The 26,076-nt window shown below is 49.0% G+C and overlaps 1 protein-coding gene across 1 annotated transcript in view; it reads left to right on the plus strand.

Moving 5' to 3' along the window:
• Positions 1-21,660, plus strand: part of CHSY1 (chondroitin sulfate synthase 1) — a 75,541-nt gene extending 53,881 nt beyond the window's left edge. The window contains exon 3 of the mRNA XM_065688639.1: positions 18,184-21,660. Coding sequence (XP_065544711.1) covers positions 18,184-19,776 — 1,593 coding nt within the window. The 3' untranslated portion in view covers positions 19,777-21,660. The remainder of the gene's footprint in view (positions 1-18,183) is intronic.
• The last annotated feature ends 4,416 nt before the right edge of the window (positions 21,661-26,076 follow it).

The raw sequence follows: 26,076 nt of genomic DNA on the forward strand, positions 1-26,076 counted from the left end.
GCAGAGCACCCCTGCCCATCTGATCTCACAGAACCCCAGACTGGTTTGGATTGGAAGGCACCTTAAAGCTCATCCAGTTCCAATTCCCTGCTACGGGCAGGGACCCCTTCCACTGGAGCAGCTTGCTCCAAGCCCCTGTGTCCAACCTGGCCTTGAGCACTGCCAGGGATGGGGCAGCCACAGCTTCTCTGGGCACCCTGTGCCAGCGCCTCAGCACCCTCACAGGGAAGAGCTTCTGCCTAAGAGCTCATCTCGGTCTCCCCTCTGGCAGGTTCAAGCCATTCCCCTTGGCCTGTCCCTACAGGCCCTTGTCCCAAGCCCCTCTCCAGGTTTCCTGGAGCCCCTTTAGGCACTGGAGCTGCTCTCAGGTCTCCCCTTCAGGAGCCGTCTCTTCTCCAGGCTGACCCAGCCCAGCTCTCTCAGCCTGGCTCCAGAGCAGAGCTGCTCCAACCCTCGCAGCATCCCCATGGCCTCCTCTGGACTCACTCCAACAGCTCCACTTCCTTATCTCCATCCTTATCTCTTCCATCAATATCTTTTGCTACCAAAAATACATCTAACAACAGCAAATCTTCTCTGATCTTGACAGACAACTGCTGAAGCAGTTATCAGATCTAGCAATAAACATTTATTCATATAGGGCAGTGAGTGATAGGAACAACCTGAGCAAGGTAAAGGCCATTGCATAAAGTGAGGAAATACATGAGCAATTCATGGCTTCTGGTACAAACAAGATGGTCACATGTAAGCAGTTGGGATGCTCTGTGCACTGGGACTATGCAACAGCTCCCAAAAGCTTTAGATAAAGTATATTTTATTAAGGAAAGAAGTCTGAGTAGCTGGGCAATAGTGTATTATCTTGCCCACCGTCTCTGTTTTGGTGAAGCTGTTCAAGAGTTCAGCCACTTGGACAGTGTGGTTCCCCTGTTTTCAACTCTCGGATCTCATTGCACCTTTAAATCAATAATGAAGCCCTATTTCCATACTGTCAGATTACAGCTACCCACACCTCGTGTTCAAATTGTGGCTTGGCCTTTGTAAATGTCTTTTCTTCTTATTCTAATGCCCATTCAGTTAAAGAAAACAAAGCAAATCCCAGCAGTTTGGCTTGCAACCCTCTCATTCCCATTCCTGTGCTTTTTAAGAACATCCCACCCCTTACTCCTGCTTCATCATAAACCACCCTACAATGGGCAGTCCATGTGGTGACAATTCTTTTGTGTACCAGGCGCTGAAGTAATCTTGCTCTGTCAAAACATGCCTTTGGAGTTTGCTTTGCCCAAGAGACGTAGGTGTCAACAGCTCCTATTTCAGTTTCTCCTTGTTAAGAGTTTTAATATCGACTAGTTTGTCATCTGCTGTCTCGGTCCCTTGGGTAGCAGAGACTAATTCTGCCCTCAGGGCCTCTTCTGAGGTAGAAAAAGTGGCATGTTCCTAGTGCTGATTCAATGAAACCGTGACACACAGCAGCACTGCTCTGCGTTATAGTCCAAAGAGCATTTGAAATGGAATAAATCTTGCAACCCTGCTAAAACCATGCCAGAATGCTTTTCAGGCTGGGTAAATATTAATAGCTGGCTGACATGAGTTTCTTGCAGGCTGTCATCTATAGCTTTAGCCACCTTCGGCAGGAGGATCTGTGGGGGGTATCTGGCCAAAGTCCGAGAGGCTCCTTTTCTCCTTAAGGGGGAAAAGGAACTGATGGTCACAGCTCCAAGATTGTTTCATACGATGCCTGTTTAAGTCACCAGTCTGGGATTGGAAAGTCTGTGTTCCCATATCCTTTAGAAGAGTCCCTCTTACAGGATGAGGTTGCCAGGTCTTCGAAGACATGCGTTGTCTGGCTGTAATTCCATCTGCAACCTTAATAAAGATGATGTCTTGAGGGGCGATCTGCTTTCATCCTCCCTTTGCGTGCTGTGGGCTGATACACGACTCTGCTTCATTGGCATGCTTGATTTTCAGGTTTTTCTCCTAGAGCAAGAAGCAAGACTGGATGGAAGGCAGAGGAAGTACAGTCAGTCGTCAATGCAGTTTGCACAGCTGCCAAAACGAGGTGCACGTGTTTTACTGGGTGATACAAAATGAATGTTTAATTCATCGTGCATAGCACATTAAATAAATATCACTTGGCCACCCTCTAATGAGGATGCGCTTGACCATCGGCACCTCATATCCTGGATGTAGTTTCTTGGGGTAGTTTTTATGGCAGGTTCTACAGTTTTGGAGAAGTAACAGTCAAAATACAATTCACTCAGTCTTGTCTAAAACGAGTCTTCAGTTTTGTAGCACCACGTTTGAATCCTTACATTTAAATTGCTGCTTGAAGACAGCCATCACCATCAAACCTGGCTTTTATAGAGCAATAAACTGCAATGTCATATACCAGATGGTAGCAACATGCAGCTACTGTGTACTTTTAGCTAAAGATCTTCATGTTTCTCCTCCATTTTCCATTCCTGAGAGATGCTGGCGTGTTCCCTGCATCCCATTCCAGGCTGGATCCACCTGCATGCAGGTTCACTCGGGGTTTAACCTGTGCTTAAGAAGGGGAGCACTTAATTTTTAGGCCTGGCTGCACGAAGGAAATGGAAGTTTACTGAACAATTATTCTTTTCCCTCAACAGAGACTAATGCCTGTATCCCTTCTTTTTGTTGGATAACTGCATCCATTCCTTGGACTAACCAGCCAGAGAGTGAAGGGAAAGGGAGAATAGCTGTGCATAATGGAGCTGCTGCAGGAGGGCTCCGGCTGCTTCTTGTTGTAAGAGGAGGAGAGCAGAAGGAAAATGTGACCACAGCCATTGTAAATATGGATTTCCTGAGTAAACAGGGATTTGTGAAATGCAAATCTCACCCACTAAAGTGTGTTACTTGTTGCAGGTGTGTAGGGTCTCCATTCTGTTATATCTGCAGTTGCTGCTTCTAATTGTGCTGTTGAATACCCCTAATTTTGGGCCACCTTAGTTCTTAAGACATTATCACCTGAATACTGTGCCCTGTTTTTTCTGGGTTAGATAAGAAGTTAGGATTAAATGAAGGAAGATAAGGGGGGGGGCGGGATGGGACACATTTCTTGATCACCATACAGGGCACTCCCTGGGGCTGTGGGCTCCTGCAGCCCTTCTGACAGCTTTTCATACCAGTTCTGTGCTGCAGTGAGACCCACGTGATGCTGATATTTGAGTTTTGCTAAGGAGGGCTTGGCAAGTGATCACACACCTCTCCAGCCATCTTCCCGGTCTGCACTGACAGAGGGGCTGTCACTCTTCCATGTGGTTCTTGGATGGGAAGCGTTGCCTGTTCTGCCGAGGAAACCTGCTCCAGAAGCCCTTTAGCAGCACTCCCCCATCTTCAGGCACCGTTTCTGCTGCTTGTGTCTATGCCAGGACTTCAACATCAGGGAAACCAGAATGTTTGCACTGTGAGCTAATCTACTCTTTAAAGATGTTAGATACTGTAATAAAATAGCTCAGCGGTGCATTGCAATTACCTTTCACATTTCGTCATGCTACTAAAATTTTTGTCTTCTGAAACTAGGGCTGTATTTTTAGTACAGTGCAATCAAAAATGTCTGGCCAAGAACCTGATATAGTACCTAGGAAAATAGAAATATTCCTTTAAATGTCTTCCAGAGCTGTGGTTTCCTCTGAGTATTAAACTCCATTTGTTACGTCCTGATTACATACTTTGGTCTGGGTTATATAGGGCTTGGTTTTATAACTTCACATATAGGGGCAGTTTGATCTCTTCCTTGTATTTTTAATGACATAAAGCACAACCCAGACCTTTATTTTAGCATGCTGTAAGCATAATTATGTAGTGGGCAAGATCACATTCTTCTGTTTGCCACTGAGGCTTATGGATTATTATTGCTATTTTTTTCTTCTTGGTTATGACCAAAAGATTCATGCCTTTTAAACCCAAACCATTATGTCAGGGTAATGGCTTCTGTAAGTTGTAAGTAAAGAAAGAAACCTAACATCAAGCTGGCTAGCGCACCAGTGGAGTGGTTTTGACATCTGGATTTGACATCATCCAGCAGTGCCAGGAATTGGTGTGTCTCTTACCTGCATCCTGGTGAATTCACTTTCTTGGCATTTTGCATCAGTCAGGACACAAAGTATTAGCAGTAATCCCAGCTGGTCTTGTAAACCACTGCTCCTTACCATCTTCTGCTCTTTTCAGATCTTCAGTATATTTCTTTTTCAAGCTGGTATTTATCACACAACTTCCTATCTAACATGGTACCTACGCAGAAATGCTCTGTGATACCCTGCAGCTCATAAAGCTCCCAGTGCCACCTTGAGCAAGTAATCAACTGTTGTTACTGTACACTTTCTCATGTCTCTGAACCATCTGATCCCTGCCTAGTTGCTCTCCCATGGAACACAAAGCAAAACCAGAGCAGACCAGCTTGGGCAAATGTCCTTTCAAGGTAGTTTCCAGTCTCATTACTGAGTGGGAGTTGTCTGAAGGATGAGAAGGGTGTTTTGGATAGGGTTATTGTTTGATGTGTGCTTTTTGATGTTGTCGGGTTGTTTTAGTTTCCCAATGTATTTTAACCCTTTGAGAAGCTGGAGGAGCTGACATTCATGAGTCGGGTGGTTTCTTTCCCATTCAAAGTAGCCAGGATGGCTGCCAACCTACAAGGAGCCCAGAGAGCTGGGATTTCAGGGCTGGGAAGACTTGCCTTGACCTACTCGTGGACTCATTGCAAAACACTCTACATCTGCTGAGATGATGCTGTTATCCTGATAGTGGGTCCCAAACCTTGGACGCATCCTTGCTGCTACAGGGGACAGTGCTTTGTGTAAGGGGAAGGCAGTCGTAGGCAGGCACCAACTGTGCTGGGTCTTCAGGTTTGGGCCATATCAGTTCCAGCCAGAAACCCTCCTTCTTACAAATCCTCTGGGTGTGAAAGCCCAGCCCTCAAGAACAGTCAGTTCTTTTGGTGAAAATCAACCTCAAGCAATGAGCGGTACAACGTGTTGTGTAAATCACACGTCTTGTTGCATCGCCCATCCAGAGTAAGGCAAAGAAGTATCTTTTCTGAGTTCATGGATTTAGTGGAGTTTGTATGTGATTCCTTTTAATCTCCTTCAATTTAGTCATGGTGCTTTATTTCCTAGGCTTCGTTAAGCTTGTGGTCTGACCATATTGATAGTCACTCCTAGTAGTTTACTGCATACTAGTTTTAATATCCGGATATAGATTTCTTCAATATCCTGCAATGCATTTCTTAGTGCTTTGTTGGATAATGCTAATGCTAAACAGTCTGTCATGCACCAGGCCCCCGAGCTACGGTTTAAAGTTAGCATAATGCTTTTCATCTTTGTGCAACACAGACCGCTATTATGTTTTGGGGTCTTTTTAGGACACTGAATACCCAAAAGGAGCATCTTGCTTAAAAAGAAGTATAAGATGTCACAAGGATGCTATAAGCTTGCCTCTTCTGGTCTGCTGTTGTGCCTTCTCCCTTCTGCTCTCCCTCTGTCTTTGTCCAGCCATTGCTCCTCTCTTTTTCAATCTGTGGAAAAGAATCAGAACCGTGCAGTGTTTCAGTGGAGAACAAAATGCTCAGGAGATCACCTCTGTATCCTCCTGGCTTAGAGACCTATAGAAACAAATGTCAGTTTGCTGAATAAAAAGATGGCATGCTGAAGAGACAGGGTTTGATTTGTCACCTCTGTTCCCATGGCACTGTTTGAGCTGTTGAATTTCTGTCAAGGTAGAAGACAACTATTTTTCAAGTCAAGAGGCCAAACTTCCCTTAGAGACAGTGGATTGTTACTCGCTGGTGTGCACTGAAACGCTTCTGGACCAGGTGTAGATTTGCCTTCTCCAAACAGCAAAAAAGCCTTTGAACATAATATCATTGCCTTAAAAATAAAAGGAAGAAACCCATGCCCTGAGGCATTTGGAGCACAGCTGGAGACAGGCACACAGGTTTCTAACATCTGCTTCTCGGGGGTGGATTGTATTTGGCTTTGGCATTCACATCAAGACGAGGCGAAGGCAGCAGGAGGATGGCTTGATGAAGAGCGTGGTCCCGCACCCTGCACCCTGTCCTGCTGGCTCTTTGATTACAAAACACCCCAACAGTGAGGGGCAAACCAGCCATGAGATGTGGGGTGAGAATCCTGGGGTACGGGCATAGCTCCTCCTGTAGGCTTTAGAGAATGGTGCTGATAACGTTGGATGTGGCATCCCAAATCAGGTGGTTGCTGCAGAGTACTGAAGATGTCCCTGCATGGAGTGAAGCCTTCCTTCCACTCTGAGCTCTGGATGCCTCCAGGCCCTGCCAGATGAGCTACGTTGAACAGTACTGCTATTTTAAGATGCAAATAGTGTGTCGGTGCCTGCTGTGCTTTGTGACACAAGGTGCTGTCCCCAGGGCTGAGTCAGCAATGGGGGACACGTCCTTATGCCGCCAGCTGAGCCTCTTCCCAAACACTTGCTCTCAGTAGTGGTTTGAAAGCTTGCTGTTGGCTGGGAGTTGGGAGTGCACCTATTTGCTCCTCGGGTTCACGTCAGAGCCCTTATTAGCTCCAGCTCAAAACCGCACTGAACCTGGGAACAACCCAGAGTTCAGATGATACAAGTGTATCTCAGAAGAGTACTAAGGGAAATGCAGCAGAAAGTAGTCCTGTGTGTCCCTCTGAAAGCCCCATTGAAGGGCTCTGGCTCCCTCATGGACGTGCCTTGGTGGGACAGCAGAAGAACACAGTCCCCATCCATGCACCCTGCCCTCCTGGGCCGGTGGCCGCCTGCGTCTGAACCGCGGCGATTTATGACACCCCGAGGAAACGAGTGCCCGTTTCAATGCAGCTTTAAGCTGTCAGGCTGTAAATTGTCTTGGTTCAGGAGCAGCTTCAAAGCAGCCTCTCCTTCCGGCAGCAAGGAGAAGGCTTTTTTGGCAAACCCAGCATAAGTCATTTGCTATTCATGAGTCAAATCCCTGAAATGTCCTCGATCAACAACTAAAAATGGGTCATAAGGAGACAAGGCATCGCTGTCTGGTGAAAGAAGCTGCTGACTCCACCAGCCTTCTCCATCTCTTGGCTAAAGCTGCTTCTGCTTTCTCAGTGATGGCTTTTCCTCTCTATTTGCCTTTCTCCATTGTCCTCAGCAGCATCCAGCACACACAAGGTTTCCTGATGCAACGGGACTTTGACCCAGTGGGCAAACCCACCCAGATCTCCTCCATGTTTCCCTGCTCCTCCCAATGACCCTGTCTCCCAGATGAGTGAAAAGCGTTGATGGGGTAAGGGAAAGCCACTGTTAAATTTCTTCTAAGCTGCCTCATTTCCAGGTCTAGAAGGGCTGCAGTGATCAAGGGAGAGGGAAAGCAAACACCAGCTGAGAGCAAGCAGAGACTTGCACGCTGGAGGGATGGAAGCACCAGGCAATGATGACTGCAGGTAACACAGTGAAGTTTTGGAGCTGGGTCCCTTCACCCAAAAGGGCATCTGCTTGCTCACAAACAGCAGAACAAAGCATCTTCCACGTCAGAAGCAGAGAAAGTACGAAAACCCTATGAAGGGACCAAAAAAGTCTCCATGTGTACATGGCTAATGTTCAAAAGGATGTTCGTGTGTTGTGTGAGTAGCAGATCTTTCACCAAGCTTGGGACTATTTGAGGCAGTGTTTCATTTATCCATTTCTAATGGCGGCGAACACATTGGCATTCAGCATAGCTGCATTTATTGGTATCCACATCTCTTGCTTTAACTTAGGGCATTGCAAAAGCAGCAGTTGACTCTTCTTTTTCTCAGAGCTAGATGATGGATGGCGTACATCACCGAAGCTTAAACACACCCGCTCAGAGGTGAGCCCCTTGGTTTGTCAGACCGTGTGTAATGCAAGAGGAACTTGGTTACAGAGCCCTGCAGAGTAACGCTGCTCGTTACTTCTCCAAACTGTGCCAGACAGCAATCTTCCAGAAAACCTCAGACCATATACAGTTAGCCAGCAGCACTATGTGAAATCTTTAACCATATTTGAACGAACGGGCTAACTTGGACACGGCAAGGAGGGAAATGCCAGTCTGCCTGACAGCTCGTTTTCAGAATGAGAAAGTTGTTCCACTGACAGTAGGACAATAAAAAGCTGTGGCTCTGTAGCAAGATATTGCCTGCCTTCTAGTTCAGAGCATGCAGGAAACTGCTGAGGAAAGGGCTGCTCCCAAACGTGTGCCCGTGTAGCTGTGCTTTCCCTTCTTTCACTGCTCTTCTTTCATCACTTTTCTTTCTGGGGTGTTGAATCTGCACCCACCCTGTGACCCCTATCCAAATGAGGCTCCAGTTTGCATTAGTAAATGGCTACTTTCTCCTGAAATGTGCCCTGGTTTAAATAGATTATCCCTTGTGCTTCAGTGGAGCAAGTAATAAAAACGGGTGACCTTTTGTAGTTAAGAGCTATTAATGCACAGTTTATGGGGCTTTGGAGGTACAGGGCATGAAAGTCAAAGTCTTGACAAATCTTCAGCCCTCTGAATGGGCAACCTTCATCTGCTGATTCCCAAGTGATCAAAGAGCTGTATCTATATAACCGAACTACTGTGTATTTTATAACCAAATAGAAAACGCTGTGTATTTTACTGTGTGTCATTGTGTATTACTATTGTGTGTGTAGGGTTGCACGGATTTTAGGTGGCAGAACTCTTTGAGACAGAGACCTTGTCACTGTATGGTTTTGGCAGTGCCATGTCTACGCTGGATGGTGTGCATATGTTTTCTAGTGATGAGACAACAGGCAGATTCTGGTTTGAAACTCACATAGAATCATGGGCGGGCTTCAAGTTAATGTTATGGGCACCAGAAGAACACTTTCGCAATCATGGCATCTCACTGTGGAAACTGTGTCTGTGGCGTTACCGCACGATGCTCTTGTAAAGCTGCGTTATTCCAGGGCCAGGGCTCAGCTGTCGGATCTTCGTGGGCTGCCTGAAACATGTGGCTTCTCCACATAAAACAAGGGTTTGTGGCTTTTATCCCCCTTCTCTCCTCTGAGCAATTATGAAACAATTCTTTTGGCAACAAAAGTTATGTGCACGCGTTTAAAACACACACTTCAGAACAATGCTGTGGAGCTTCAGTGAACCCTGGAAGCTGCTCCCCGTGTGAAACAGGCTGGTGATTGAGTCCAGGCCCTTGCAGACAGTCTTGAAACCAGCTCCAGAAATGGTGGCTCTGGTTGAAAAACCAGATTGAAGATGAAGAACGGATCTGAGCTCTCAATGAAACCCTCTGCCTGTGTCACAAGCGTTATGTCTGGATTGGGTACCGGTTCTGCGGGAGCTTGTAGGGAACTGCATCGCTTGGTCTTATTTTCACCAGCAGGAATAGAAGGAGATGTTCTTTTAAATCCAGCTTAATTTAGGAGAAGCAGATGGAGGAGACTGAGTTCCTGCTTCATTGCTGGATGGCTTGGAGGGGCGTCCTGCTGACAGTGGTCCCGGGCAGGAAACCCAGCACTGCCTCACTGCTGGCTCCCCTCCCGCTGGGAGGCCAACAAAGCAGGGGGATGTCGTGGTCCTCACTGGGAGGCTTTCTGCTTTTAAGGGCTGTTATATAGTTAATCACAGGCCGTGGTGCCTTGTGCTCAGTCACAGTGGCTCTTCCTGAGCTTGCTGAACTGGAGGGATGGCAGGGACATGTGGGATGGCCAGTGCTCTTCAAAGTGTGCTGAGTTGCTGACAGGGCTGGCTGTCAAACAGAGGGATCTTTCATTTGATGTAAGTCAGCTGGATTCCCGTGGAGCTCCCCATCACCTGCCAGCTCAGAGCTGCTTGCAGGCTGTTTTGCTAAAGGGCTGTGGGTATTAAATCACCTTAAGTACTGGGTGTCTTCAGCATGACCCTGGAAAAAGCTGTTCGTGAGCATCACTCTGGAGCAGTTGTTAAAATCTAAGCCTGGAGGAGAGATGACTGTGCCATCAAGTTACACAACAGAGATTCAGCCATCACCTTGCCATTTGTGCTGTTTGCAAACCAGGTGACACCAGTGGGACTTGAGGAGATCCAAGTTTTGATCCAGTGTGTCCACATGGATTCAGTGAGGCCAAGTGGATGGAATGAGCTCGCTCTCCGAGGTTTCAATAAACTGTGTTTCAGACATCCCTGCCAGCATGAGGTGGTGTGCGGCTGCCACCTCCTTAGGGACAGATCACCACTGATTTGGAAGGGGTTTCAGGACTGTGTCCTGAACAATGCACAGCAGCATTGTTGTGGCAGCCAGGAGGAGGGCTCACTAGCAGAGAAATCAGAAACCCAATATACTCCCAGTTTTCCATCAGTTTCCATTAGCTGATGCTGATGCTGCTGGCACAGAAGCAGTGTTACTATCAGTTGTTAGGAAAGCATAAAGCAGGCTGATTTCTAAATGCAGTTGTGAATGAAGCTCTGTCACTTCAAGGCTGTTCCTGGCACTGCAGGTTCAAAGGGCTGCAGCTTTGACATAGGCAATTCAGCAGCTGGCCTTGTCTTGGGGATTTTATTCAGCATTCCCAGCTCCACGCTCACCCCTTTCCAAAAGATGTATTCCTGCCACAAGCGTGAGGGATCAGGAACAGCAAGCATGGCCTCTTGCCATCAAAAGGGAGCTGTGTCCCTCCTCGTCTAAAATGGTGCTGCTTAACCTGGAAGTGCCAAAAGTCTTGAAATGACTGTGTTTTGGAAACACCCCCCACCTCTTTACAGGCAGGGAAGAGCCGCAGCAGCAGCAGCAGCTCTTGTGGGGCCAAGTCTTTGCCTAATTAAATTCACAGTAATCTCCTGTGAAGGCTTGGAGAGATTTAGGGCTTTGCACTGATGCGGCTGCTCCGGTACTGTCCTTTGGCCCGGACCTGTTACTGACAGTGTCTCCATGTAGGGCACTGTGTACCTGCTATGGGGAGGGGGTTCCAGAAGCATCTTGCAGCAAAAGAAAGCTGTGCTGGTGATGTGGGCAAGGCTGAAGGGTTGGATCCTGCAGCCAGCTCCACTGGGACCAATCCTTCCCCCAGGGTTCGTGCAGAATCTGGTACTGGAGACCTGGTCTGGTGTGTGCTTCAAGGTCGCTGCTGTCCCCATCCAATCTGGCACAGAGGCTACGCTGCTCTGGCTTTATTTCTGATGTTGGAATGATGCTGGGATGATGTGTGGATGCCTGGGCTGCAGCTGGAGCTTCTCCAAGCAGAGGGGTTCTTCTCTGCCCTCCCTGTAGGCAGCAGCTTGTGGTAGGTTTTCCAAGTGTTTTGGGACCCAAAGGGTTCATCATCCGTCATGGCTTGCAACTCCTACAAAACCACTGGATGTGGAAAGTAGCTCCCAAATAGGAGTCTGTGAATTCCATGGACAGAAGTATTTCTAAGTGATTACATTACTGCTTCTTGAAAACACATGGTGGAAAATCACGCCGCGGTCCAGAAGAGGTCTTCTCTTTCTGCTCATCATCTCCATGAAACTGCCCTCCAAGGGTCATGTGCTGTTCCTCTGAATTCTTAACACTTAGCATGAGAAAGAGCAGATACAGACTTCCAGGGCTGCAGCTCTTTCTTTCGTGGGCCTGTTGAAATTCATAATGAAGCCCAGGTTTTTCTTGTGCTCTGTACCACAGAGTCCCCAAGTGTGGAGTTGACAGCAAGGAAAAGAAATCCCAAGACGCGGTATATTCAGTATATTCGGTGGGCCAGAAATTTGGCATCGTCCCTGAGCCTGGCCTTTAAATGAACAGATCAGTGGCGAGTCGCTGTATCCTGGGTTTTGTTTGGATCTGGGACAGAGCCTGACCCTCTCTGCTGGAGTGGGAGAGCTGAATCATTTGCCCTGTGGGTCAAAGCCTTAATTTAAGCAAGGGAGAGCCATGTGCAGCGCACCAGGACTCCTAATTTGGAAGTTACGCTAGACACAGACTTTGAGCAGACTTTCTCAAGCAATAGCAATGATAATCATTAGCACCGATAATATTGTGCTGCTTTAACATCCGTAGCATAGAACATTTGTTACTATTTACTGGTGTCTTATTTGGTTTTGTTTCTGTTAAATCAGAACCTTCTGGAAGAAAACCCTGTAGCTGCATCCAGCTCTCCTATAGTTTGCATGGGTAAATCAAAATATCCTAAAATGGCACATTCTGCTTTATTTGGTTACTCCTAAAGTACAAAATGCTTTCAGGTTGTGTCTGGTTTGTGCTTTTAATACATAAATTTGTCTCTCTAGAGACGGAGTTCCAGGTCTCATGGAGTGCACAATGGCACCTGTATAGTTTGCTCATCATATGCACCCAAGGGGAAGGATGTTTCACTAAATGGGCAACTACCTCCTTTTGAGAACGTTTTGTGTTTGCACTACTCTTTCTTTTCTTTACACACCAGGTCTGATACAACTCGTCCCCCTTATCCAGAATAGGGGAGACATGAAGTAATCCTGCCTTCATGACTAAGAGGAGTCCAGGTTCCTCTCTCTTTACCTAGATTTAGACCAGGAAGATGAAGCTCAGTTTAATACAGGGCCATGAGAGGTTCTCTGCTGCCTCAGTTCCAAGTGCTCTGGATTGCTCCTGTGTGTAGGTTTTGGGTAATGGGATCGTCAAGCTCAAGGTCGGAGGTGAAGTACACGATGCAAGTTTTGAAGACACATTCACCCTTGCAGGTTTTCTTCTTTCTCTTGCTAAGCTGGGAGTACTTTAAAGGCTGCTTGGTTTGAGAAACCCTAAATGAATAAGTAATTTTTAAGCTCTTTTACTTGCTTAAACAAGAAAGGATTGGGAGAAGGACAGTTGTTTAATTAGACAGCGACTTGGTATTGTTAACAAAAGGCTGAACTCCAGCAGTACTCCTAATTCACAGATTCCTTGGAAATTCAATGACCTTGAGTTTGCTGTGCTTGAAATTTGCCTTCCCTTCCTTTGGCTTCCCTTCTGGAGTGCTTTGGAGAGGAGAGTGGTGCAGAAGGCGCTCTGAGGCTCGAGTGAGACAGGCTCTGTTTCGGTTATATCATATAAGAAGAGGCAATTGTGTCATACAAAACAAACTCCTTGCTCCAGAGGATGCCTGGAGTTACTGCACTCAGAGCTCCCAGTGTCTCCTGGCCAGATCTGCCTCTGCTCCTGCAGCAGTCTGAGTACTGCCTGTTGGGGATGTCCAGCTCATTCTCTTGACCCTCTTTAATTTATGAAACAAAGCAAATGTGAACCCGTGGTACAGGATGAAATCTGTGTGAGGAGTCAGTTGACTGAGGAATCACAGCATTTAACTGTGCTCCAGAGCTCGGGGCTTCACTGGTCAGCTGAGAGGGAAGTCTGATCTTCCAGCACCGAATGGTGTTTCCTGCATCCTTTCCTGTAGTGGCAACGGGGGAGGTTAGAGGGGTGAACGAGTGGCCAAGTTCACTGGAAATGAGTGTTTATCCATTACTTCCTTGTGTTTGTCCCCACCATAATAACTCTGCCCAGGAGTGACTTTGGTAACGTCAGTGGTTGGCTGTGGTATTGCACATAAAGCATCGGGATTTGAAACAGAAAGAGCATCGTTAATAAGAACCCTGAATACCCAGGGCTGTATCCAGGGAGGTCAGTACAGGGTCCCCATCCACAAAAACCAAGTCAGCAATAAACAAAGACCCACTTGCTTCTTTCCGTTGGGTCTCCATGCAAAATTCTGTATCAGCTTAGCTATATGGGTGATTTGAAAACCAGAAACCCAGTGATGTGTTTTGTTTAATCACTCCAAAGTGGCAAAGCTGTGTTAGTGCAGCGACAGTTATTTCATACCCACTTGGGATGTGGGTGCAAAACATCTTTTCCTTTCACTTAACCAACTGACAGGAGCTGCCCCCTCGCACCACTACAGCTGCAACTGTGGCAGGAGAAGCAAGGAGGAGATGGGGATGAGCATCCTGCCTAGTTTTGGCAGCAGAGCTGTGGGGCAGGGTAAGAACAGCTCTGCACCAGCTCCGGAGAGGGACCTGCAGGCTCGTGTCCTCCCAGCTGAGGTGCTCACGTGCTAGGTGACATTAGCCATCTTTCAAGCTTTTAATTCCTTTGGCTTTGTATTTAAAGCACATCTTGGGCATTTTGAAGCCTGCCGTACAACATGTCTTGTCCATGGTTGCTTTTCATGAGACCTGTGGGGCTGTGTTTTCAGGGCTGTGGCAGTACAATCTGGAGCTGTGAGAGAAAGCCCTCGGGGGCTGATCCGTGGCTGCGGGCCAGTTTCTGCATAAACTGGTCTTATTTTTAAAGTCCATTTTCTCCAGTACACTTTTTTTTGGCCTCCAAAAGACTTCTTCATTTAAAACGAAGAACGTAACACTCTCTCCTTTCAGTTGGTCCTTTGGACACGAGCCAGTAGTGCCCACAACAGCTGTACCACAGTTTAAACATTCAGTCTCTAATGGTTTGGGGAACATTAGGGTTTTTAAGGCTTCAACAGGTCTAGAGTAAATAGTGGTCAATAAAGAGTAGCTCTTCTTTGTATCCCTGTGCTCTCAGTGCTCTGCGCTAGAATAAAGCATGCTTAGAATATAATCATTGCAAAATTAATATCCATGAAAGGTTCTTTTTTTTGAGAGAATCACAGAGAAACCTGTTTGACTTAAAGAAGAGTTTGCAAGAGTTCAGCTCACAAGAGTCTGGTAACAGGCATGGGGAAGCTTGCACGTGGTGTCTGTGGGAGACGTGCGTGTCCTGGCCTTGTGTCGCTCCCCACGTGTGTGTTTAATGGTGGAACAAATAAATTATTGCTTTCTCTGCTGTCTTCTCCTACCCATCTATTAATGATAATCACAAGAGGCAATTATGATTTTTTTCTCTTCCTTGGTTTCCAGTATTGTGTGGAGTCAAAAGCCCATGTGTGCTAATACATGCATAGAGTTCTGGACCCAAATGAGGTAGAAACCACATTGGCAGTGGCGGGCGATGGTTGGGCATTGCCCTTGCTAAGTGATTGAACCCAATGCCGAGGACTATCACTGCCTAAATGATCGAAACAAATTAGTGTTGGTGGAGCTGTCAAACCATATGGAAGGAACTGCTCATTTCTTTCAAGTTGTGTAGATGTGGGTGAGAAAAAACAATCCATGTGGAGCTCCTTATCATGAAGGAAAGCCCATGGGCATCACAGCGCTTCTGTGGCTTTGGGTCAGTGTCCGCAGGCACCTTGGCCCTTGAAGGGTTAAATTGCTCTGCTGGCTGCTGGCCACTTGGACTTCATGAACAGCACTTCATGCCACTGTGCAGAAACAGTTTGTAAGTCATTGTCCTCTCTGTAGGGAGTTGATTAACCCCTTCCGATACCCTTCCATGTGTGGGGTGTCCCTTGGCTCCTAGATGGGTGATCAGGACTGCGGGGTGCTGTCACATCCCATGCCTGCTGCAGCTTGCTGAATGCAAGGAGACAAGAGGGACGCTGGGATAGGAGAGGGGGAGACTTCGTAGGAAAAACAATGGAAGTGCCAGCCTGGCAAGGCATTGCTCTGAAAACCAGGATTATATAAAAGCCTGGCTGCTCTGGTGCTTCTCATTAGCAGGGTTGGCTGGAGCGCAGGGTTTGTTACAGTTGTCACCTTTTTGGCTGGAGCAAGGTGGCCGTTAGTAGATGTTTCAGTTGCAAATTGCTTTGCCTCGAAGCAAAAGGCTCGCTGAGATTTGTTTTATTTCCAGCTCCAGTTGTCAGAGTTAGCTCATGTTTTGGAAGAGACAAGGAATAGTATTAAAGGGTCACAAGTTAAGCAGCCCAGCTCAGAGGTTACCCCTGCATGGCAAGCCAGAGCTTTAAAATACGCTTGTTAACCTGACTTAGGGCCATTTGTTAGGGATTCGTATCTTCACTTCCATTGGGAAGTTTCATAACGTTTTCCTACCCATCGGTATTCTATTAAAACTGCGTTGTGTAACCTAAAAGCTTTTCTGCTTCTCATGGTTTCCTCTTGTAGCTAATTCAGAATGCCCTAGATAGCAATTTCGCAGTAAATGCATTCAGGCTGCACGGGCTCGATGTTGTTTTCTTATAAATTCAAAGCAAGATTTGAAATTCAGCCTTACTGTCCATTTTCCTTTAAATAAAAGTCGCCTAATGACATGATTTAAGGATTTTTATCGAGTGGCTCAACTCTTGTGGGAAAGCCTGTGCCTGTAGTTGTGTTGTAGTTCAAATGTCAGTTAAATCTCTTACCATATGCATTTAATACTTCTAGTTCTCTTTGTATATAGTGTTAGAGACGATAGATTAGTGGAGTCAGTGAAAATACACGTGTGGGTCCTGCAGTGTTGGTCTGATCTTCTTGCTGTGTGAGCTCTCCGTTGTAATAGATAGTTCTTACAGGACTGACTGTAAGTGGGTGTGATTTGAGGTCTAGAGCTCATAACAGAAGCAGCGAGGTTCAAAGTGAACAAAAAATGAAGTGTTATTAGTAGAGGAAACAATATTAGGGATACAAATGAAGAACAGTCTTTGGATGAGTGGAAAAACGTGCTTCCCGGGAAAGCATGAGGCTCACTCAGCTTGGATAACTCTGCTAAACCCAGCATTAGACCACTGAACTTCTGCCTGTAGCACGCTGTTCAATCTTGCATGACTTCTGAAGGGATATACATCTTGACAGGCAGCTCATCTGTGGCTTGCCAGGAGGCCATCGCCAAGATGTTCTCCTTTGGCCACGTTGCTGTATGGGATCTATCTAATAAGAGGCAGCCGTTGGCCTGAATTGCTCACAGGCAGTGTGAAAGCAGCAGGGATCACTTGGGGTTGAGCAGGCAACAAGGTGAAGCCAAGTAAGAAAGGAGAAGGGGTGGGGGACTGGTGGTGACCCATGACAACAATTGTCCTTCCTTTCCCAGCCTGTGCTGTCCGCAGGGACACACTGAACTTCAGGTTTCAGCGTGCACACATCTGGTTTGGTAAGATAGCAGCAATGAAATCCAGGTGTGCCTTTATCCCTTAGATTCAACGTCTGCCCACAGTAATGGGAAAAATGCAAGCGCAGGCCCAATAAAACAGGACTTGGGCTGGGTCTGACCAGCTGGTAGAAGCATCACTCGTGCTGCCTGTGATTTCCTTTTAGTGCTGTGGTTAATTGCCGTCATCGTATTTGAGTCATTCTCTCTTTTGCTTGTCCTTTGGATCTTAGCTCTTTGCTAATCTTTATGGCCCCTGTGCATGTGCTCTATCACCTTATCACAGATAACAAATTCTGCTGCTGATAATGTAGGCTGGATCCTATATTGAACAAAGCAGTCATGTCAGGTCCTGGGGCACTGTTGTGACATGGAATCAGCCTGTGATCTTTTTAAATGTCCATTGTCTGGTGTAAACTTTGGCCTTGTGGGGTTGGGGGGGGTGTGCCTTGTTTTTGGTTTCTTTTTCTAGTTTATATTCCACGTTATCACCTGGGTTTGCACGAGCCTTTCATTATATCAGCTACTGCCTGAGCTACTGAAGACTGTAAAGCTGGTTTGTCTGCTTAAGTTGTGGCTTTCCATTAGGCTGGTGAATATAATTGTAATCTCACTATCTTCTTGCTTTGAAATAGCGATTTTCACTCTAAGGATGCTTTTATCCTAGTGAATATATATGCACATCCTGTCTTACCTGGAACTACTGCTCGGAACCTCAGATGCATTTTACTTTCTACTGGCATGTTTAAATGACAGCAGGACCATAGCTTTGCATTGTAGCACTTGAGAGAATGTATTTGGCATCTTGACTAAAACATTTAGCAAGGATTTTTAATGCTTAAACACCATTCGGGTATAACAGCAATCAAGTAAGATGCGTGATTGCTGTGTACGTGGATCCTTTTTGATTGCTCTTTATTATTATTAAATCCATGGGAAGCAGGCAAATAGGAAGAGTTTTGTAATGAACCCTTCATGGGCTTTTTTCCTGGTGATGCTTTGGTGGTGTGAAAAAATGTGCTTGCAGCGGACTTACTGTTCAGTTGTGCCGACGGTGCTATCTCTGCAATGGGCTGTAGTAATCCCAAATCCGCCGTGGATGTTTCTTTCACCACTTTACAATGCATAATCCTCTTAATTTCCTTGAATAGCAGCTGGTATTGCTACAACCTGTGCCTAAACCCCAGAACAGCTTAGTCAGAAAGCCTTTTGGCCCTGCGAGCAAGGAGGAGTTTTCTCCCAGCGTGGGCTAACTTTTCCAAGGACAGCACTGCCGAGACTTTAACTTCTCCCATCTCTCTTCTAGATGCAGCAGTTGTTCTATGAAAACTATGAGAAGAACAAGAAAGGTTATATCCGAGACCTGCGGAACAGCAAGATCCACAGAGCCATAACACTGCACCCCAACAAGAACCCCCCGTACCAGTACAGGCTGCACAGTTACATGCTGAGCCGCAAGATCGCCGAGCTGCGCCACCGCACCGTGCAGCTGCACCGGGAGATTGTCCTCATGAGCAAATACAGCAACACCGAAATCCACAAGGATGACCTGCAGCTGGGGATGCCACCCTCCTTCATGCGATTCCAGCCCCGCCACCGGGAGGAAATCTTGGAGTGGGAGTTTCTGACAGGAAAGTATTTGTATTCAGGTGCCGACGGGCAGCCCCCTCGGAGAGGAATAGACTCTTCCCAGCGTGAAGCACTGGATGACATTGTCATGCAGGTGATGGAAATGATCAACGCCAACGCCAAGACCCGGGGGAGGATCATAGACTTCAAGGAAATACAGTATGGCTACCGCAGAGTGAATCCCATGTACGGAGCAGAGTACGTTCTGGACTTGCTGCTTCTGTACAAAAAGCATAAGGGGAAGAAGATGACCGTCCCCGTCAGGAGGCATGCGTACTTGCAGCAGACTTTCAGCAAGATCCAGTTCATGGAGCACGAGGAGATGGACGCCAAAGAGCTGGCCAGCAAAATCAACCAGGATTCTGGATCCTTGTCTTTCCTCTCCAACTCGCTGAAGATGTTTGTTCCCTTCCAGCTCAGCAGATCGAAAGTGGAGAGGAAGGAACTCAAAGACAAGAAGATCAACATCCTGATTCCTCTCTCCGGGCGCTTTGACATGTTCACAAGGTTCATGGGGAATTTCGAAAAGACTTGCCTCATTCCAAACCAGAACGTCAAGCTGGTTGTCCTGCTTTTCAACTCCAACTCCAACCCTGACAAAGCAAAGCAGATCGAGCTGATGAGAGATTATCGCTCCAAATACCCCAAGGCTGACATGCAGGTTTTACCGGTGTCGGGGGAGTTCTCGAGGGCGCTGGCTCTGGAAGTCGGATCTTCTCAGTTCCAGAATGAGTCTTTACTTTTCTTCTGTGATGTTGACTTAGTGTTTACTACAGAATTCCTCCAGCGGTGTCGAGCCAATACAGTTTTGGGTCAACAAGTATACTTCCCCATCATTTTTAGCCAGTATGATCCAAAGATTGTTTATAGTGGAAAAGTTCCAAGTGACAATCATTTTGCCTTCACCCAGAAAACAGGTTTCTGGAGGAACTATGGCTTTGGTATTACCTGTATTTACAAAGGTGATCTTCTTCGAGCAGGCGGCTTTGATGTCTCCATCCAAGGTTGGGGCCTTGAAGACGTAGACCTGTTCAACAAAGTCATTCAAGCTGGCTTAAAAACTTTCCGAAGCCAAGAGATTGGAGTGGTCCATGTGCATCACCCTGTTTTCTGTGACCCTAATCTCGATCCAAAACAATACAAAATGTGCTTGGGGTCCAAAGCTTCAACGTATGGGTCCACACAGCAGCTGGCTGAGATATGGTTTGAGAAAAATGACCCAAATTTGGGGAGAAGCAGCAATACGAATGGCTCTGTGAGGACAGCCTAATGTCCAGCTATGCTGGAAAAGACTTTTTTTTAATTATCTAATTTATTTTTTGGGAAAAAAAAAAAGAAAGTTTTTTGATAATTCACTTTTAAAGGACCACACAGGATATATTTTAGAAATCATCGTTGTTTTCGTACAAAGCTCTCGTTTGGAGAAGAACAAAGCCCTCGGGTTTCTTTGTTGTGGTGGTTTGGGTTTGGAACAAAACTCTGATCAACCTTTGCCTTCAGACAAACCCAGAGACGTTGCAGAGTTCCTGATCGGCAGAAATCTGACTTGAATTCCAGTTTCCTTAAGAACAAAAGATTGTTTCCTGCTTTGTTCCGTCGCTGTCTTCGTCGTTGGGATTCCGTAAGTCGGGACCTTGCCAGTGACAAGCCGGTGTCTAAATGCGTGGTTGTGACTGCTGCCGCGCACAGCTTCTGCTGCTCTTGTTAAGGATGGCCAGGAGTTCTTGACTGCAGGTTGACCCAACCCAGTCAGTGTGGTGGTGATGAGGGGGTGAATCACAGGAGCGGGTTTTCCCTAAAGGCTGATTATTCCAGTTAAAAATACACTTCCAGACAACTCCAAGGCAGGGCAGAAAGTGAGCACAACCTCCTGGCCCATCAGTCCCTGTAGGAATCTTTGTCTTTTCTATTTGGTCCATATACTGATGTAAGGATCCATGGTGGGTTCTGGGTGTTATCCTCAACTGTCCTGTCTAGAGTCGATGTAGTCAAGGAATGCCGGAGCATCACGAGGGAGGGGAAACGGGAATCTCTTGCAGCAAAGCACCAGCACGCAGCAAACAACAGGAGATCCCTGAGGAGAATCTCCTCCACCGAGTGTGCTGCACCCGATGGCATCGCTGTGTTCGGTCGGGTCCGTGGTGTTACTGGGAACAATTACGACATTGGATTTACTAGGTTTGCTTTGGGACTATGTTTTTTCCTGTATCGGATAGGCCGTTAATTTATTTAATATCCATTGGTTTAGGTTCTTGACCTCTCCTTGAATATCTGTTAGTCATTTTAATATTTTATATATATATATATGTGTGTGTAAATATATATATATATATTAGGAATGTATTGCATCTTCTCACTGATAAGGTAGTGTACATCAGACTTGCAGTAAATGATCTCCAAAGATTACTTTCTACAATATTTTTTCATGAATCTTTCTTTTTTTCCCCCCCCAAAAAAAAAAATCTGTTCTTCAACGTTTTTTGGAATGACTGCAGTCAGCTTAGGAATTGCTTTGGGATGCTAAGAGGAACTGGGGATGGGGAGGCCGAACACAAGGGGAACGCGAGCCCTTGTGAATGAACACCTAGCAAGGTAAGAGAAAACACACAAAACAAAGTGCCTTAAAGCCAGAAAGGGAACCCTTTACCTGAGACTTAGTGGGTGGACATTGGCGTTGCAGCAGATGCTCTGTTGAGACCTGCCTGTAAATACCTGGCTCAGCAGAAACGAGAGCTAGAAACCAGCAAACGAGTCTATTTTTCTATGGTATCCTCCATGACCGTCTTGTGTCATTGCTCTCAGCTCCTGCTCTTTGGGAAGTGGAGACCAGGGAAGGAACAGAGAGAAGCCGGTGCTTAGGTCGTTGCCATGTTTGAAGGGATCTTGTGGAGTAATTGCTATTCCAGTAGAAGAAATAACCATTGTTTACACGTGTATGGACTATGAACTGCAACTAGCGTAGAGTCGATGTCTTATAACGGTCATCGTTTTTGGTGACAGTCCCAAGGATGTAGGTACTTGGATGGATTCAGTGCATGGAAAAAGCTTTTCTTCCCCCCTTTTTTTTTTTTTTCCCTTTTTCTTTTCCTTTTTTTTTTTTTTTCCTTAAATTTGCTTCTAAGATGCAATAAAGATTTTTTATTTGCAACCAGAGCTCCTCCTGTCCCTGTGTGTCCGTTCGGCGCAGGCACCGCTCAGAGCCGGAGCGCCCGGGGGAGCAAGGCCAGCTGAGAGCATCTCCCTCCGACAAAGGGCCCTGAGCTCCGTGCTGGGCTCTGGCCTGCAGTAAACTTCACACCTCGTTCCTCGGCTCTGGTTCGTCAGACCCCGGGGGTGGCTCCTGTGCTGTGAGCTGCGGCTCCCCGGGGCAGCCGCTCGCCTGCAGCGAGGGCTCGGACCTCTCCCTGGGGAGAGAGGTGCTTCTGCTGCCTGAGAACATCCTTCCCTGCACCTTTAAACTGCAGCCAGTGACAGGGCTCAGTAATCCCGTAGTGCTTTGTGTCCAGACCACGGCACAAAGAATCACTGTGTCGAGCTCTGCCACTTTGAGCCGTTCTGCAGTTATCAGTGTGAGGCTTTTCTGCGTAAGAATTAAGTCCCAAAGCAGGGATATTGGGGGCTACAGAAGCGTTTCTTCACGTGGGGAAAAGGAGGAGGAAAGCAACAATTTGTGTCTGCAGAGAAGAGCTGGAAGACTACGAACCCTGAGGCCCTGCACTGAAAGACAGGGAAACGAACCCTGTACTTACAGTGTATTTATCAACACCTATGATGGTGTAGGGCTTTTGTAGCCCCCTAACAGCTGGTAAAAGCCAAATGCATGTAAATGGAAGGAGCTGTTTAATGACGAGCACCCATCCGGCTCTGGGGCTTTGTGCTCAGTCGCCTCAGCTCTGGTTCTGTTACCAAACCTGTCCAGACAGCACCACAGGTGAGTTTTGCGCAGAGCTCTCTTGCAGCCCCGCATCAGAACCGAGCACAGAGTTGATGGCTTAGAAGCGATGCGTTTTGAGCTGAAGGTTCTGGTTATATCTGCCTAGGGGACAGGCTGACCTCACAAGCCCCATTTTATGCTAAACCAAGCAGATTTGGCTGCCTCAGTTGTAAGAGCTTGACCAGGTGCAAGTCATCGGCCGGCAAGTGCGAACCCGGCCTCTGACAAAGCCCGTCTGGGGCTGGAGCCTTTCATTGGCACTTCACTGCTGTTGGCTGGTTCAGGGAGTCTGCCTCCTGCCCAGGCGCTGGCCTGGAGGCTTTGCCTCACATCCATTGGGAAGACGAGGACCGAGGAGACGAGGTGGTGCCTGCCTGGGACAAGCACTCGGTGACCGAGAGGCTTTCTCCGGGGTTGGCTCCGTGGTGCGGTGCCTCTCTTGGTTAAAGCCATTGAAAACACCGGGCGCTCCTTGCTCAGCAGGTAACGGGGCTCGGGCGCTGCGCTGCTCATGGGATGCTCGCGGCAATACTGCCCAAGCAGGGCTCTCCAGCCCCTTCCACCCATGGGTTCCACCCCTCCCAGCTGCCCATGGGTGCAAGCTCTGGAGGACAAAACTGGTGAGTCGGAGCTCGGGAGTGCTTTGCAATGGCAAATGGGGTCAGATGGGGGGGTCTCACCTATGCTGGCTCCTCCGTGGCTCCTTGCTCTGCTGGGCTGCAGGAGTGGCATGAAGCCAGTCAGGGTCCTTCCTTCTGGTCGGGGCATCTGTGGGGTGGGTGGGTTGGAGGCCTCGTCACCCCATGGGCTGTCGGGGACGGCCAAAAGCCACTGTGGGTCTCAAGGGGGGCACCTCGCGCTTGGCTCTCTGCTCCCCACTCACTGCAGTGGAATCGCGTGTGAGGCTTCAGGGAGAGGCAAGGGGGGAGCTGGGTATATTCCCTGGTCTCTGAAGCAGTCCCCTCGCAGCAGCTCGTCTCTGTGCTCCAGGATCCATCACGGGCAATGAGGGAAGGGGGCATGGTCCTGCCAGTGAGCACCGCGCTCCCTGCGCACGTGGGCCAGGTCCCACCACGTTCCTCCTCCTCCTCCTGCTCTGCTCCGGGACACGGTGAGAGCCGGGCCCTGCACTGGGGCCTGCTTTAAGTGGGTGTTTTCACACCAGCTCTGTGCTCCCGGTGCCGGTTACTGCCCTGAGCTGAGCAAAGCCAGGGTTCCGGTCCCAGCTGGTGGTCAGGGCCAGCCCCACCGTGGGGCATGGGCACCCCTGAGGCCATCGCAGCCGCCATAGCCAGCACATTGCGCAGCCACATCCCACGAGGGCTCCTTCCCCATCCCTTCGGTGCCTCTCGCCCGGCTGCCGCTGCCAGAAGCACCGGTATTCCTCACATCCGGACTGCCGCCGGCACCTTCCCAAGTGCAAGAACCGTGTCCGCAGCCATTCCAAGCTCCCAGAGCCACCCCCCGGCTCTCCTCCAGCCCAAATCACCTTCATTGAATTAACATCAAACAACCCAGCACTGGGCTGCCTGCGTTTGCTTTCACACCTAAATTCAATCAAACCCCTTAACTTTAATGGATCTGAATCACCTGCAGCATTCCGGCGTGCTGGAATTGAGCATCCCGGATATCGGGGTGCCGGCAGAACTTTGCTGTGCTTTTCAGGGACTGCATGAGGAAAGGAACACAAAAGGTAACAGCGCCTTTGGCTTTATTCATTGCTCAGTAGAGGGCCCGTGGGGAGGGCACACAACAGCACAGCTCCAAAGCAAAGGGGCGGCCGGAGGGGCAGGGAAAGGCTGCTGGCTCCGTGCTTCGGGCCGGGCAGGAGGGAAATGTGGAGCTGGGGCAGGAGCAGGAGGGCCGCGGGGGACCCGAATGGCTGCAGATGTGCGGGTCCTGGGGCGGGTCCGTGCCCTGCTCGGGTGCCAGGATCACTGTGCTGTGACCCCCAGTGCTGCGCACAGCCCCATCCCCGTGGGCCACGGAGCTGCCTGATGGCTCTGGCTGCCTCCCGAGGCCCCAGCAGCTGGGTGCAGACAAGGAGCGGGGCAGGTTCCTCTTTCTGGTAGAACTGGGCCCGATTTCCACTCCTGTCCTCACTCAGGGCCCCGCTCGCTGCAGCCGTAAGGGCCGGACCCGTAACCGGACCATCAGCGCGGTGGCCGTCAAAGGGAGCCCCTTTCCCCGAGGTTCAGCGCAGAGAGTCCCCCGAGGAAGGTTCATCGGGGCCGGGAGACGGTGCTGAAGTGTTCAGTAGCCCAGAGAGCAGCCCGGATGCAGTACCCGGGCCCCGGCAGGGCAGCATCCTCCTGCCTGCGCCAGGACAAAGCCAGGGCCGTTGTGCCCACGAAGCCACTGAAGGCGATGGTGCTGCGGGGCCGGGGTGAGCCGGGGACAGCCCGAAATAGCCACGGTATTTCCTGCCCTTCAAAGCCTGCTCAAAGAGAGCCGATTTCCTCCATCCCAGCGGCAGCAGAACACGGAGCAGCCACCGCTGCAGCCGCCTCGCACCTGAGGCCCCTCGGAAGGGTCAGGCTGAGCCCTGCTGGGACCAGGGCTTGGGCCACGGCCGCTGTTCTTCATCCCCCCCTCCCCGATGCCAGCAAAGAAACAGCCAAGCCCAGGCTGTGACCAGGGTCCAGGGGGTCACTGGTTGCTTTAATCTCACCTCGGAGCATCCGTTTCCCTCCCTGAGCCCTCTCCCTGTGCTCCCACTGCTCCAGGATGGGCTGGGGGCAACCAGGATGGGCTGGGGGCAACCAGGATGGGCTGGGGGCAACCTGCTGTCAGTACAATGAAACCGAGCTGTTCTCTCGTCTCTCCCCAGCTGAAGGAATAACCCCCCCCACCCCCCCCCCGGCCCCTGCCCTGGGTTGGGTTTGGAAGCTGAAATCGGCTTCCAAAAAAAGGCTTTTCCTGCTTCTAGCCTTGACTCCAGCCCTCTCCACAGGGACCATGGTGATGCCCCTGGCCGGTACCTGCTGCAGGCGGGCGGGAGGGCTGGGGACGAGCATTGGCATCACACCTGAACCGGCAGGGGTTTGATGGTGGGGGTCAATTCTGTTCGTCCTGCAGCGTTAACGCAGCCCCGATTCCACCGAGCTCCACCGCAGCGCTCAGGCTCTGTCACCTTTGGGACCCAGCACCATTCCCGGCATGGTCAGGACGCGGATCCTGCCCGTCCTGCAGCAGGGACCTCGCGCTTCTCCCCTTCTCTCATGCAGGGCTCCTAGAACCCACTGCAGCCCCTCTGCTCCCCCCCACAACCACCCCAACCCGGCTGGGGAGCGGTGCTCAGGGCAGGGATGTTCTGGTGTGGCTGGGGAAGGTGCGAGCAGTGCCCGTGCCGTGTCCGTGTCCGTGCCCAGCAGCAGCTCCCAGCAGGCAGCAGCGAGTGGAACAAAGCCCCTTTTGTGACCACAGCCCCACCGAAGGCCGGGCTGGACACAGGGGCTTGGAGCAAGCTGCTCCGGTGGAAGGGGTCCCTGCCCAGGGCAGGGGTTGGAGCTGGATGGGCTTTAAGGTCCCGTCCAACCCAAACCCGGCTGGGACTCTGCGATGCAGCAGCCGCTGGAGGAGCTGCAGGAGATGGAGACAACGCCAATAAAGGTGCCACCGGTGCCGTGTCAGTGT

Source organism: Lathamus discolor, chromosome 8 (genome assembly GCF_037157495.1).
Source record: "Lathamus discolor isolate bLatDis1 chromosome 8, bLatDis1.hap1, whole genome shotgun sequence".
NCBI lineage: Eukaryota > Metazoa > Chordata > Aves > Psittaciformes > Psittacidae > Lathamus > Lathamus discolor.